At 36.0% G+C, this 15822-nt stretch overlaps 3 protein-coding genes across 6 annotated transcripts in view; all 3 read right to left on the bottom strand.

Annotated features, from left to right (window-relative positions):
• Nucleotides 1–15822, bottom strand: part of LOC134853411 (serine/arginine repetitive matrix protein 1-like) — a 458950-nt gene that overhangs the window by 367080 nt on the left and 76048 nt on the right. The window lies entirely within an intron of this gene.
• LOC134853413 (Golgi-associated PDZ and coiled-coil motif-containing protein-like) overlaps nucleotides 1–15822 on the bottom strand; it is a 340830-nt gene that overhangs the window by 248960 nt on the left and 76048 nt on the right. The gene's annotated exons all lie outside the window — the stretch shown is intronic.
• The window catches only part of LOC134853517 (galactosylceramide sulfotransferase-like), a 55267-nt gene continuing 49887 nt past the window's right edge, over nucleotides 10443–15822 (bottom strand). The window contains exon 6 of the mRNA XM_063869515.1: nucleotides 10443–11050. Coding sequence (XP_063725585.1) covers nucleotides 10481–11050 — 570 coding nt within the window. The 3' untranslated portion in view covers nucleotides 10443–10480. The remainder of the gene's footprint in view (nucleotides 11051–15822) is intronic.

Below are 15822 nucleotides of genomic sequence, written 5' to 3'. Positions count from 1 at the left end.
ACTATTAGAACAATCGAATTAGTTATATACTACAGGGACTAGCTTTTAACTTTGATTTCTGATTTCTTTTAGTCCTCTTATTTTAATTAAGCTTTTGGTTAATTCTTTTAGTTGTTAAACATCAAAAAACATTATTACGAGTTGTCGCTTGATACTAATAGTCGCTTGTTATGAATAGTCGCTTGTTGTGAATGGCTGACCAATCGTTTTTCTCAAGCCGCAATTTGCAGAAGGTTCATCTGGAATACTTCTCGAAAGTTGCTTAAAAACTACATAAACAAAACTCCAGCAACTGTTTCTCTGCTGTATTTTTGTATCTTGCTCTAAAAAATTGCTCACTTTGAAGTGTTTGTCGTGATCATTAGTTCTGTGAAAAATTTCACATTAAACTCTGCAGCCGCTAATGTATGACCCAAAAAGTGTTATGTGTGACCGAAAGTTCTGTGTGACCGAAAGGCCAAAAGTTCTGTTTTAATCAGGAGAAAAATAGTCAAAAAACACATCCGGGGATCTAGAATTCTCTATAAGTCAATCTTTTGTCGATATTTTTTTTCTTAAGGTCGACCAAATTGATTACCGAGTCCTCCCAAAAGAATACAAAATAAAACTTAAACAAAGATATTTGCACCAGATGCGAACTTGACGAAAACATGCCACAAAAGACTTCTGAAAAAAAAACATGCCCATCATCAATTTTTACATTTAAAGTACTGTACTCAATTAAATTGTACAAACCTAGCATATTCTAGTCAGTTTATCAAATCTCTTTAAAAGCAATTACTTGATGCTTAGTTTTAAGGTCATTCGGTGGTTGTATTTTCAGAAGAATACCAAACTTACTATTCAGGCTTACCACATCCCTTCTACAGTCTTTTCTATCAGAACATTTTCAGTTAAATAAAATGAAATAAAACCGTTACGCTTGCAGCATCAATCGCCCATGATTTGTTTGTTACTCTTTTGCCATTTTTCTATAGTAATTCTTTCTTCATCTGTATCAAGACTTGAAACTGTTTTTGAAATTTGCGCAAGTTGTGGATAGCAACAAAATTTGGAGAGCAACACAACTTGACATGCTGATTAAACTTGTGAATCATGCCTCACTCTCTTCTATCAAGTATTCACCATGCACGCTGTAGTGAACAAACAAATAGTTCCAATGGTTTACTTTCTTTTGACAAGAAAAACAGAAAACATTATCTGCAAGCTTTCGAAGAACTGAAACAGTTAAACTCCTGCTGGGAACCCTCAAAGGTTCTGCTCGACTTCGAAACAGTGCCGATCAAGGTCTTCCTTTCAGCCATCACACGTACCATTATCAAAGGCTGCTTTTTCCCTTTTGTGCAAGCTCATTGGAGAAAAATTCAGAAGCTCGGCTTGGCTTCGTTGTATAGAACCAACGAAAGACTGCGACTTCTAATGAAATCTTTCATAGCGTTAGCGCGTGTCCCCCATTGAGATCTGGAGCTGGGGTTCAATTTCGTGAACGATCAATTGTGCGAAAATTCTCCAATCAATGCATTTGTAGAACATTTTGAAAAAATATGGATTGGTGCAATGTATCGACAAAACGCCAATCAGCTTTCTTCCTACCAGATCTCTGGAATTATTTTGAGTGCGCGCAAAAAGATCAAAAGCAAACGACAAACAATTTAGTGGAATGCTGGCATCATGCTTTCCAGATGGGAATGGACTGTACACACCCAACTATCCACAAGTTTTTGAATTTATTCGACCAGAGCAAAGCTTAGCTGAGAATAAGCTAGCCAGAAATAGATCTGGAGAGAAGGTATCGAAGACAGCGACCTACGCAACAGCGCAGTTAGGATTGTCTGAGATATTAAAAAACTATTAGAACAATCGAATTAGTTATATTGAAGAAAGTTGACCTTCAATGAGAAACAGTCGGTTCTAAACTGCTCTTTTTGCTTGCCACGAATTTAAAACATCGCAAACTTATTCAATGGCGAATCTCAATACTTTATTCGATGAAATAAAAGATTCAGTAAATATTGATCCTCAATTGAAAGGCCTATTACAAAGGCTAATTGAGAATGTAAAAGGTAAGGATGATATTTTTGTTGGACTGCAAAATCCGGTGCATTTTCTAGAGAAAACAGTTAATGAAATGGAAAGATATAGCTCAAAAGATTGTGTTATTTTGCAAAATTTACCTTTACGTTCCGGAAATTTTACCCAAGATGACCTGGCCTTTTTTAACGAATTATGGGCGTGGAGGTGAACAGCTACGATCTGAAGGCATGTCACCCCCTCGGCCCTGTGAGTCAAAACCAAAAATGTGTGGTTATAATGAAATTTGTCTGCTTTGATACAAAAAACAGAATTTATGGCAGGAAAAAGTTATTGAAAGATTTTTTGCACCCTGTAAATAAGCAACCAGTGTATATAACAGAGAGACTTACTCAGCGCGATTCAGAGCTTCTTGATTATTCTCGGGGTTTGGGAATGTACACAATTACATATAATTGTGCTCCTCAAGTTTTCGTTTCGAAAGCAGATGGTGGATTTCAAAGGCACAACTTAGTTGATATTAAGGATGCTGATCAAATTTTTAAAAACAAGAATCCAAAGATGGCAAGGCAGGCAAATAATGCTAGAAAACAAAATCCTCGTGTGGTACAAAATAATCAAAACAACTTTTCTCGCCCTCCTATTGTTTCAGTGAGGAAACGTGACAGAGAAATAACCCCAAATAATGTGGAAAGAAACCATCTGATTGATGAATTGTACAGTAGGGTATCGGATCCCGTCAAACTGGTGCAATTTGTGGAATCACTTCAAAGAGATTCTCCACAGTCCAAATTCGTCAACAACAGAAATAAGAAGCATGAAAACGATTCTGATTAGTGGCAAAAGCATTTCAACTCCATTTACAGTTTTTTGCCGTAAATCTCTTTTGTTTCATTAGAAAAAACCTTTTGCGAGATATGACTGACCTGATAACAACGCAAACAGCATTTTTCCTAAATGTTCAATCCATAAGAGCCCATCATGACCAATTATCAGTTTTAATTTAATCCTTTGATAACAAGCCTGCATTAATCGGGCGGACTGAAACATGGCTCGCAGACAATGATCCTATTGGCATATATAACTTAGAAGGTTATGACAATATTGTCTGTGCAAACCGCGTAAACGCTAGAGGTGGGGGCGTTGCAGCTTTCATTAAAATTGGCCTTAACTATAGTTATTTTATATTAACAGTGAATTTGGAGCACATCCTTATCAAAATGTGTTTTGTGGATCACACTACACTAAATGTTTGCATATTATATCGTCCACCAAATCTCAAACTAGAAATTTTTTGAATTTATTTGAAGATTTATTGCTTGAATTGAAAGCATTAAGCGGTAAAATTTTGCTAATGGGTGATATAAATGTCGATATTATAGTTAACCAGCGCTAATTTTTTGAATACAAAAATCTTCTGCTTTCTTTTAATTTAGAAATTCAAAATATCGAGCCAACTAGAGTAACTAGATCATCAAGTACATGCCTTGACCATATAATTGCGGCTGAGGAAACTCAGGTAACAACAAAAAATTGTATTATTAGTGACCATTATGAAGTTATGTGTGACCTAAAAACTATTTCAGAAAAGCAAAACGTGGATTCTTATCATTCGGATTTCAACTATGATTTACTACTGAATGATGATTATTGTTTAAAATTTTAATTTTCGCTAAAAACTATGTTGAACAAACTTAATGATGATGATCCTCGCCTTTACATCATTGAAATGACCCAAATCTTGATTGATGAATTTTCAAAGTATAGCTTAAAAAAATCCGAAAAAAGAATAAAAACAACCACCCATGGATTAATCTGAAAATCAAGAAAAAGATGAATCACCAAAATGTGTTACACAAAAAGTGGGTTCAGACACCATCCATTGAAAACAGAAATAATTTCACCTCATGTAGGAACAATGTTATTAAGGCTATAAGGGTGAGTAAATGCCGGTACTATGATAACTTGATAACGAGGAAGAAGAACTCGTCCGGATTTTTTGATGCTTTAAAACATTTTTGTGGTAAAAAAATGTGAATACTGCTTCGTTCGATGTTAATGTTTTCAATGAACACTTTGCTACTATTGGAGAAAAACTAACAGAAAACTTCAAACAAAACGTGTATAGATCAAATTTTCCAGTTAATAAAAACACGTTCGTTATATATGATACCAATCGATATGAGATACTGAAGGAAAATAAAAACTTGAACAATAAAAAGTCTACTGGTCATGATGGGATACGTAGTAAAATGGTAAAGTTTTCTGCTTCGGTGCTGGCTGACCGTTTAGCGCATTTTTTCAATATCTGCTTCGAAAAAAAGTGTTTTCCTAATTTTCTCAAAATTGCAAAAATTTTACCATTGTATAAAAATGGCGACAAAACTGAACCCGATAGCTACCGTCCAATTAGTTTGTTGTCTTGTTAAAGTAAACTTTTTGAAAAACTAATTTTCACGCGCATATCTAAATTTGCCGCTAAAAACAACTTGATTGATAAGCATCAGTTTGCATTTCGAAGTAATCATTCCTGTACTCATGCCATTTTGTCCATTATTGACTTTTTTCGTGAATCAATTGATAATAAAAAATTTGGTTACTCCTGCTTTATTGATTTGAAAAAAGCATTTGATACAGTTGATTGGAAAATTTTGCTCCACAACTTTATCAATATGGGTTAAGAGGGAAAATTCACAAGTTAATGACAAACCATCTTACAAGGAGAAAACAATATGTTTATTCGAATCAATCCATCTCGAATATGCTAGAATGTACAAAAGGTGTTCCTCAAGGTTCAGTTTTGGGGCCATTTCTGTTCCTTTTATACATAAATGATAAACCGTCGGCCAGCAACGTTAAGCTAACAATTTTTGCAGATGATACAACGGTAGTTGATGCTCAAAAATTTGCATACAAAACAAAGTTCCAGACCGAATGAAATAAAATATGTAATTGGTGCAATAATAACAAACTGCTCATAAATCAAAAGAAGTGCAAAGTAATGAAGTTTGGACGGGATAACTTAAATGAAAAATTTTCTTTTGGTAATATTGTACTCGCCGACGTTTCTGATTTTAGATATTTAGGAATTCAAATGGAAAACAGACTCAAATTTGAATGTCATATTAATAATGTTTGTGGTAAATTAGCTAAATTTAACGGTTTACTATTCAAGGGTAGAAACTATTTCTCGAAAACTGTGCTGGTTAAATTTTAAAACTGCTATGCAAAACCACTCAATTCCTACGGTTTAATTGCATTTGGTGCAACATCAAAAAGCCTATTAGAAAAAATAGTTGTGATGCAAAAACGTATTTTTAGAACTATTTGTTTCAAGAGAAAATTTGAGCATGCCTTATATATCCTACATTCGTTTGAGATTGACACCGTTTTGACTTATATTTCAGACAAATATTCGAAGAAACTTTTAATCAGCTTCGTGGTAAAACTCCCCTCGAAACTTTTAATTTGGAATCTTTGAATAATCTTCGGGTTACTCGGGCCTCTGTGGCAAAAACTTTACCAAGCATGAAAACTAGAACACAAATAATGCAACGTTCATGGAAAAATGTGTCTGTTAAATGTTATAATTTTTTGAAATCAAACGAGCTGAAGCTGATACAGGATAACCTAAACCAATTAACTAAGCATCAACTAAATGGGTATTTCAAAAAACTGTTTTCATTGTTTCTTAAAGATAATGGAGATTTTCTAGATTTATTTTTTTGAATAATCAAATCGGATACTATCTCGCAACTTCTATCATAGGTTTTTTCAGGGTCATGCCTCGATAAGCTGCATAGCTTTTTGCATGATCCTTGGTGGGTTTGATTTGTACATGCGGTTTTTTGTTTACCTGTCTGTATAATATTACTCTCCTAAATAAACTAGACGCTATATACTACAGGGACTACCTTTTAACTTTGATTTCTATTTTTTTTAAGTCCTCTTATGTTAATTAAGCTTTCGGTTAATTCTTTTAGTTTTTAAACATCAAAAAACATTGATACGAGTTGTCGCTTGATACTAATAGTCGCTTGTTAATAATAGTCGCTTGTTACGAATGGCCGACCAACCGTTTTTCTCAAGTAGCAATTTGCAGCAGGTTCATTTGGAACACTTCTCGAAAGTTGCTTAAAAACTAAATCCAGCAACTGTTTCTTTGCTGTATTTTTGTATCTTGCTCTAAAAAATTGCCCCGCTTTGAAGTGTTTGTCGTGATCATTAGCTCTGTGAAAAATTCCATATTAAATCCTGCAGCCGCTAATGTATGACCCAAAAGCTGTTATGTGTGACCCAAAAGTTCTGTTTTATTCTAAGAATGAAATGTATTCATACACAATGAATATACGCATTTAGCGGTGTTGAAACGTTAATTGTTTGAGTACGAGTTAAAGTTATTTTTAAGCTATCAGAATTTTTGTTCATTCTGCTCTACCGACTCAAAATTTAACACTGTTTTTTATTGACTTTTGGGGCAAAAAAAGTGTTTAAAACTTGTAGTTATTCAATTTGGTTGCCAAAAGTATTCGATACGATTTACATGTTAGTCGGAGATTCACTCCTTTTCCTTGATAAAAAAAGTCTGTTTTCTTTTTCTGGCTTTTTTTTTATTTTTTTTTGTCATTTTATTGCTCTATATTCCCGTGCGTGGCTTTTGTTTACAGCTTTGCTGGTGTTCATCAACTAAGACGACAGCTGTTAAGACGACAACTGCTTTTGACAGGTTTTTAAGACGAAGCTACACGCAATTCTCCATATTTTAATTCTGAGAAATATAATTCGCTTAAATTCAAGCAGTTCAATTCACGTGTATGAACTGTCAGTTGTCGTCTTAATGTCTTGGTGTCGTATTTACCTAGCACCAGCTTTGTCTATTTTTAGGACAAATTAGTTTAGGTGGACAAAAGGCACAAGGAAATTTTTAACAGCTTTACCCTTTCAAGAAGATCAGAAAAAACTCCCTGGCTTGACTTGATAAAATGGCAAGATCACCACATGAAACATGCTCTTTTAGTCGTGAAAGTAGTCTGAATTTTTATATAAGGCTTATACTAATCCGCAGAATTGATGTTTTTTTTGCAAGAAAATGCACCGTTTTGCATAAAGTTTTTCGAGATTAAAAATTGATTTACAAAAATTTTTAGGTAGTGGACAAGCTGAACACATTGTGGATTTGTTAGAGGGAATATCAAAGAAAATAGACGAAAAGTTATGGGATGAGTTGAAAACTCAAAACAGCAAACAGAGCCAAAAATTCAAACTTGTGGATCAAGGTCCAGTCAGTTTCAAAGCTACCCGACAGTCGTTTTAATTGAAATGGAAGATGAAAAATCACTCTTAGATTCTAAATTTAAAGGGTACAACCGCCAAAAAATTAAAACAAGAAAGGGTAAGAACAATCGAACGAAGGACACGAAAGTATTGTCGGAAAATTTTACAAAGCGAACTGAAACAATTCGGAACAAGCAGTCAATCATCTCGAGTGACCCATCAAGTTCAAGTCAATCGGAAATTTATTCAATCGGCTCCACGGTTCAAACTAGTTGTGCAACGACAAGCGAATCTGACGAGACCGAATCGGTCATATCTGTATTATTTGAATCTGATTCGACAGTGTCGGATTCCAAAGATACCACTCTAATTAGAATAGAATCAAAACCGAGTTTCAATCATTCGGTTTCGCAAGGTCATTCGAATCTCTCGAGTCAGTTATCTGAAGGTTCGGCTAGAGCCAGCAGTCGGCGAAAGTCAGTTTGGTTTGACTCGACTTTGGAATTCTCCACTGATACTGTGTGTGTCACAAGCGGCGATGAACTCTATTGAAGAAGAACCAGAAATCGAAATTTTTGGATATTCTTTTACAGCCCAAATACTAAATTTATTCTTTTAGGCCTGTTTTTAACAAAACCCTTGTTCTGAAATTAATTTCAACTGCATCAAATTTTATTATTGATATAACGTTTTCAAAAAAAAATGAAAAGGTCAAAATTGAGCCGAATAACTAAGAAGACCTAAATTTTTAAAGAACAAATTATTTCTGATTCAATCATGACGACGCCAAACTGTGCATTTTGTGCATTGTTAGCAGAATCCGCAACAAGCCAAAATTAGATTTGTCGCGGAATCCACAACATTGTTACTTTTCTTTCATATTCTTTGCTGTTTTGGATTCCACAAAAAAAGCCTAAAACTCTGTAACGCTCAAAATTGCTCCAAAAGTAGGCGAATTTACGGAATCCCCAACCGTATTTGCGGAATCCAGAACAGTTTGTGGAATCCTTAAAGAAATAGTAAGGCACATGTATAGTTAAATTGAGCTGTTGCGGAATCCGCAAATTGTAAGTGGAATCCGCATTTTGTTTGCGGATTCGGTTCTCATATATGTGTATATGTAGAATAGCATTTGAAGTTATATTATTTTGGGTGGTCGCCAGAAAGTTTAGAGAAAGTTTAAGACAGTTAGAGCTCTAAAATCGTTCATTAATCATGAGTTAGCTAATCAGAAAATTGTAGCATCATTTATAAACAAAACGCCCCCATGATTTGATTTCACTTTCGACTCGTCTTAAATACTGCTCTCTTGAACTCAGTAGAATTGGAATCTACCAGATTGGTATTTGTGGTGATGCAATCCCAAATAATGACCTAATTCGGCAATATGCTGCGCGTTGTGTTTTCAGAACACAATTTATTCGGTGTTGTGTTTCCTAAACCAGTATTTGCGATTGATGCAATCCCAAATACTGACATAATTCGGCAATATGCTGTGCGTTGTGTTTCCAAACACTCCCAACCCAATGACGCGAATATTGAATTTAGTCGGTGTTGTGTTTCCAAAACACTAAAAAGTGACATTCGCCGGTTTAGTTAACCAGTGTTTTTAGATTTGTTCATGGATTCAGCTGATAATGATTAGGTAATTGCTTTGAATTTCCGCATTGCTAAAGATATGAATTCCAGCTCTAGCTTTTGGTTGTTCATATGCAAGTTCAGTAATAAATACAAATCGGAATCCACTTACAATTTTCGGAATCCGCTTACGTTTGTGGATTCCGCCTACAAATTTTTTGGATTCCATTTACATTTTCCGATTCCACGTACATTTTATGGAATCCACTTATAGTTGCGGAATCCAGAACAGCTAGCTATATTTGCATGTTGTGGAATTGTCGACACAGCAAATGTGCAGACAAAATTTGCGTTACAGGTATGAGAAAAACGTCAATCAATACTTTTAATTCAGAGTAAAAAATAGTCCAACTGCTAGCTTAAATCAATATCACTTCAACTGTTTCAGATCACACACATTCTCAACATCAAACTGGCAGGTACTTAATTAAATCAATCCAGGATCGCAGACAGCACCAATGGCGCCAATAAACAAAATCAACAAACTCAACTAATCATTTTTTGAAATGTATATATACGACAGGTGTTTGTACGTGGAATCCACGGAAGCTTTGTAAGTGAAATCCACCTGCATTTTGGAACATGTTGAAAAATTTGTCTATGGAATCCAGGAACATACAGACACAAAAATGGTCTGTATGCAGGTAAAAAACTGGCCAGTGCACAGCTTGGCCTCGTAATGATACGTATAAATTAAATCAATAAACTGATTGATGAATATTTTCTGAAAATGTCGACCACTTTTTTGAAAACAGTTATAAAAGAGCATGGCAATAGAAAGTCGAGAAAGGCGAGCTATAATTTGACCAGTTTTCAAAAAAAAAATCAAAACCACTTTAAAACAAAAATAACAAAACTGCTCGTATTAGAGCGGAGCACTTAATGTTCCGGCTGCACTTTAAGGTCTAGAGAATAAGACTTCGCTTTCAAAAAATGAATGCAATTTCCAAAAAAAATCAAACTAAAAAAAGGTTGTTTTTAAAAATCATCCCACCACACGCGATGTAAAGTACGAAGTGATAACTTTCGTATTTAGCAAAGTATTGAATCAAACAAATAACATGCCTCAATTCAGTTTGGAACGATTTTGAAGACGGAATAAATCTCCGCTTACGCGTTAATAGCACGAAATACTGATATTCTGACGCGTGAAAGCACAAATAGTTTAAAGACCGAGCTTGACGCTATAATGCTACCCACCTATAAAAACTCCTAGGTTCGTCCTTGGGCGATCATATTATCAACCGTTTCAAGTTTAAAATTTATTCTGTTTGAAAACCGTTTTATATATATTTTTTCTCTGTGTAAGGGTAATTTTAAAATTTCAAAAAAAAACTGATAATTCAATTATGTCCGAAAAAATAATGGATGCTTCATCTCATGCCTAGAAGCATGAATGGTCCGGGAAACATTTTTTTTCAAAATTTTTTTCAGATATTTCTTATATGAAGTTTAGCAACAATACTTTTTAATTATCCAAAAACAACTAATACGTCTTCCTATATGATAAATTTATGACATCTGCTTGGTTTAACTATCAGTGAATTCCTCTCCTTCTAGATTCATTCATTTCGTCTATATAATATATTATGTATTGCTTCAACCTTTTGCATCCCATGTAGTCATAAAATGTCTCGCCTCCATTTGTGAACAGAGTTTGCATCGAAAACGAGGAAGTGTTCGTCAGGTTTTTTTGTTCACACCAACTTACCACGTGTTTATTCACTCTTCGAAACTCCTGAAGTTGTTGATCAAAATTTTCTACCTTTTCAATGTCGTTTTGTAACTTGGTTACTGATTTGTTGTAGAGAATGTAATCAAATGGCGAAAACTGTTGGTGTAAAACTCTACGCTTATTTTCCAAAGTTGTGTTTTCTCCGTAATTGTAATTACCGACGTTAGCCTTAACATAAACAATATCTGACCAATCCCAACATAGTTTATTCTTCATCACAACTAGACTTTCGTCGAACTTTTCGGCAACTATCATGACGGTGAAGTTGTTCATTAATTCGCCAATGTACTTTTCAGCTGCTGATTCTGAGGTTAAACTGCTTCCGCCATAGTCAAACATCATTGTGTTTCGTAAGTTGTTTATATGACTTCGCTGAAACAATTATCCTTGATCAAGTATGAGCTGAAGGGGGCATACTAAGGTAAGAAATTAAAACATGGCAAGATGCGACCCCCCTCCCCCAATCCGCCTTTGAATAAAAGTGTTCCATTTGTTTAAAATAGAATTTGCTGTGCTTTTGATTTTTTACATGAACAATTACAACTGTAATTTATTCTACGTAAAAAAAAAGAAACTCAATGTTCTGAACCAATTTAAGAAAGACCCAAGCCAAATGTCGTACGGAAAAACATCATGGAAATCATTTAGGTTCTTTTAAATTTATTGTTCCGACTTTCGATACGAAAGTAACGGAATATTTGTGCTCGGGGTGGGTTTTTTTTTCTTCAGACAAATTTCGACTTTTTAACTAGCCATTTTTGACGGAATTTCTTAATATCATTCGAAAGGTATTATTTTCCTGAGCTCAAATTTGAAAAGATATTTCACCCGTGATTATTTTTCGTAAAGTTATGGGGGTTTAAAGATTGCCATTTTGGCCAATTTGGGACAATTAACGCGCGATATATTTCGTGCTATTAACGCGTAAGCGGAGAGTTAATCCGTCTCTTAGAAATCGTTCCAAATTGGTTAAAAGAAGCTTATTTGCCCTAATTGGTTTGTTACAATGAGCAAAATCTATCCTTTTGTACTTTGTATGGCGTGTGGGGGGATGATTTTCAAAAAAAATCCAAACTTTAGAAAAAAAAATTTTTCATTTTATTTTTTCTTACATTTAATTTTTTAATGTTATTACTACTCCATAATCCTTAAAAGGCAGTCGGAACATTCAGGGCTTTGCCCTGATACGAGCAGTCTTGTTGTCTTTGTCCAATAACTATGTATGTTCAACTCTACACTGCTGGTAAATTGTGAATATTATCTGTTGTTGTTCCGACTTTCGATGCGAAAGTAATTGTTCCGACTTTTGTTCATTGCTGCCGCATTGAAGACGATTGCCATGACCTTTTGGAGGTTTCTTCGGTATAATGGTGTGTCTTCCTCTGATTCCTTAGCTGTTTCTTGGTCCACTGTACCAATCACTCTCGCCACTATCATCTCATAACTCACTTTTTCTTGGTGAGTTTGGCTTGTCATTGTTGGTGGCGCCTCGTTTGGGGTTGTTTTCTCCATATGTTGTTGAGATAGGTCTACCGTGATCGTGATCGTGGTTGTCTGAGTTTCCGACTCCTTTTGTTGTGTTGTCATTTGGGTCAATAGAGAGGTAGAGGTTGTTGTTCCTGGGCCGGAGGACGTATTGGGTAGTGTAATTTGTGTGTTGGTTAACGCAAATTTTTTCGTGTATGTCCTTGGCTGAGCCGGTCAGGCTTTCTGAGAAGTTTCTGGTCGGTTAATTTCTGGTGTTCTCGTCCATTTTGATTGTTCCACGTGCATCCTTGATTTTTACTGGGCTCGTCGAAATTTTTTGCGATGACGATGTCCAGCATTCTTATGTCGTTGTTGATGTACGTCGTTGCGATCTTGGATCTGATAGTCTTTCTTCTCTATCGGATTCTCCTCTCAAAAATAATTCTGGTTGTCTTCCTCGTCGGGTCTCTGACTGCTTTTGTTTTCCGCTGCCTCTTAGTCGCGCCGAATCTGTGATGAAGTATCCTTTAAATCTTTTGTTTTCAAATCTTCGGGTCATATTTGCTTTTGTGAAATCAATAGATTTTATTGCTTGATGTGTCGTTTTTCCTGTTGACAGCTTATTTCTGGACGTAAGTTTGCACTAATGATCTTTTTATTCATTGTTTTCTGAGCGTGATCTGTGTGTTTAGAACGTTTGAAATGCGCTTGCGGTTTCAATTGATTAGTTAGATAACTTTCATTTTCCGCGCGAGTTTTGATCAGCCGATTCGGAGCTTGGTTCTGATTGGTTAGTTGAGTTAAAATGAATTTGTCAATAAATTCAAGATTTGCAATGAATAAGTTAATTGACGCTTTCACATATTCCTCGTCGTACTCATGGCGGAATAAATCAAATTCTACGGGAACACGAGACATGTAGTGTTTTAGTCCAATTATTGTTTCGGCCAAGTGTTTTTTGTCAAAGTTAAATTAGATCAAACGATCAATGCATCTAGTAAATCTACTTCGACTGGTTTTTGATCCTTCACTGGGGTTTTTTACGCTGATTAAAGGTTGATGGTTTGTGATTTCATTAACACTTTTTCTCGTACAAATAATATTTAAAGTTTTCTATTGCCCATACGATCCCCAACAATTCTAACTCACTTACAGAGTAATTTTCTTCTATTGAGTTTAAAAATCTGTATTTCCACCGCGTACGCTATTGCCACCAAACTTGTATCTGTTAGTTGTTCAAGGGTGGCACCTAATCCGAATGTAGAGGTATCGCAGACCACAAGGGTCTCTAAATCCAATTCAACTCTACACTGCTGGTAAATTGTGAATATTATCTGTTGTTGTTCCGACTTTCGATGCGAAAGTAATTGTTCCGACTTTTGTTCATTGCTGCCGCATTGAAGACGATTGCCATGACCTTTTGGAGGTTTCTTCGGTATAATGGTGTGTCTTCCTCTGATTCCTTAGCTGTTTCTTGGTCAACTGTACCAATCACTCTCGCCACTATCATCTCATAACTGACTTTTTCTTGGTGAGTTTGTCTTGTCATTGTTGTTGGCGCCTCGTTTGGGGTTGTTTTCTCCATATGTTGTTGAGATAGGTCTACCGTGATCGTGATCGTGGTTGTCTGAGTTTCCGACTCCTTTAGTTGTGTTGTCATTTGGGTCAATAGAGAGGTAGAGGTTGTTGTTCCTGGGCCGGAGGACGTATTGGGTAGTGTAATTTGTGTGTTGGTTAACGCAAATTTTTTCGTCTATGTCCTTGGCTGAGCCGGTCAGGCTTTCTGAGAAGTTTCTGGTCGGTTAATTTCTGGTGTTCTCGTCCATCTTGATTGTTCCACGTGCATCCTTGATTTTTACTGGGCTCGTCGAAATTTTTTGCGATGACGATGTCCAGCATTCTTATGTCGTTGTTGATGTACGTCGTTGCGATCTTGGATCTGATAGTCTTTCTTCTCTATCGGATTCTCCTCTCAAAAATAATTCTGGTTGTCTTCCTCGTCGGGTCTCTGACTGCTTTTGTTTTCCGCTGCCTCTTAGTCGCGCCGAATCTGGGATGAAGTATCCTTTAAATCTTTTGTTTTCAAGTCTTCGGGTCATATTTGCTTTTGTGAAATCAATAGATTTTATTGCTTGATGTGTCGTTTTTCCTGTTGACAGCTTATTTCTGGACGTAAGTTTGCACTAATGATCTTTTTATTCATTGTTTTCTGAGCGTGATCTGTGTGTTTAGAACGTTTGAAATGCGCTTGCGGTTTCAATTGATTAGTTAGATAACTTTCATTTTCCGCGCGAGTTTTGATCAGCCGATTCGGAGCTTGGTTCTGATTGGTTAGTTGAGTTAAAATGAATTTGTCAATAAATTCAAGATTTGCAATGAATAAGTTAATTGACGCTTTCACATATTCCTCGTCGTACTCATGGCGGAATAAATCAAATTCTACGGGAACACGAGACATGTAGTGTTTTAGTCCAATTATTGTTTCGGCCAAGTGTTTTTTGTCAAAGTTAAATTAGATCAAACGATCAATGCATCTAGTAAATCTACTTCGACTGGTTTTTGATCCTTCACTGGGGTTTTTTACGCTGATTAAAGGTTGATGGTTTGTGATTAAATTAACACTTTTTCTCGTACAAATAATATTTAAAGTTTTCTATTGCCCATACGATCCCCAACAATTCTAACTCACTTACAGAGTAATTTTCTTCTATTGAGTTTAAAAATCTGTATTTCCACCGCGTACGCTATTGCCACCAAACTTGTATCTGTTAGTTGTTCAAGGGTGGCACCTAATCCGAATGTAGAGGTATCGCAGACCACAAGGGTCTCTAAATCCAATTCAACTCTACACTGCTGGTAAATTGTGAATATTATCTGTTGTTGTTCCGACTTTCGATGCGAAAGTAATTGTTCCGACTTTTGTTCATTGCTGCCGCATTGAAGACGATTGCCATGACCTTTTGGAGGTTTCTTCGGTATAATGGTGTGTCTTCCTCTGATTCCTTAGCTGTTTCTTGGTCCACTGTACCAATCACTCTCGCCACTATCATCTCATAACTGACTTTTTCTTGGTGAGTTTGGCTTGTCATTGTTGGTGGCGCCTCGTTTGGGGTTGTTTTCTCCATATGTTGTTGAGATAGGTCTACCGTGATCGTGATCGTGGTTGTCTGAGTTTCCGACTCCTTTAGTTGTGTTGTCATTTGGGTCAATAGAGAGGTAGAGGTTGTTGTTCCTGGGCCGGAGGACGTATTGGGTAGTGTAATTTGTGTGTTGGTTAACGCAAATTATTCGTCTATGTCCTTGGCTGAGCCGGTCAGGCTTTCTGAGAAGTTTCTGGTCGGTTAATTTCTGGTGTTCTCGTCCATCTTGATTGTTCCACGTGCATCCTTGATTTTTACTGGGCTCGTCGAAATTTTTTGCGATGACGATGTCCAGCATTCTTATGTCGTTGTTGATGTACGTCGTTGCGATCTTGGATCTGATAGTCTTTCTTCTCTATCGGATTCTCCTCTCAAAAATAATTCTGGTTGTCTTCCTCGTCGGGTCTCTGACTGCTTTTGTTTTCCGCTGCCTCTTAGTCGCGCCGAATCTGGGATGAAGTATCCTTTAAATCTTTTGTTTTCAAATCTTCGGGTCATATTTGCTTTTGTGAAATCAATAGATTTTATTGCTTGATG

Source organism: Symsagittifera roscoffensis, chromosome 8 (assembly GCF_963678635.1).
Source record: "Symsagittifera roscoffensis chromosome 8, txSymRosc1.1, whole genome shotgun sequence".
NCBI lineage: Eukaryota > Metazoa > Xenacoelomorpha > Acoela > Convolutidae > Symsagittifera > Symsagittifera roscoffensis.
The sequence above is the reverse complement of the archived record's forward strand: the minus strand, read 5'-3'. Positions and strand labels throughout refer to the sequence as shown.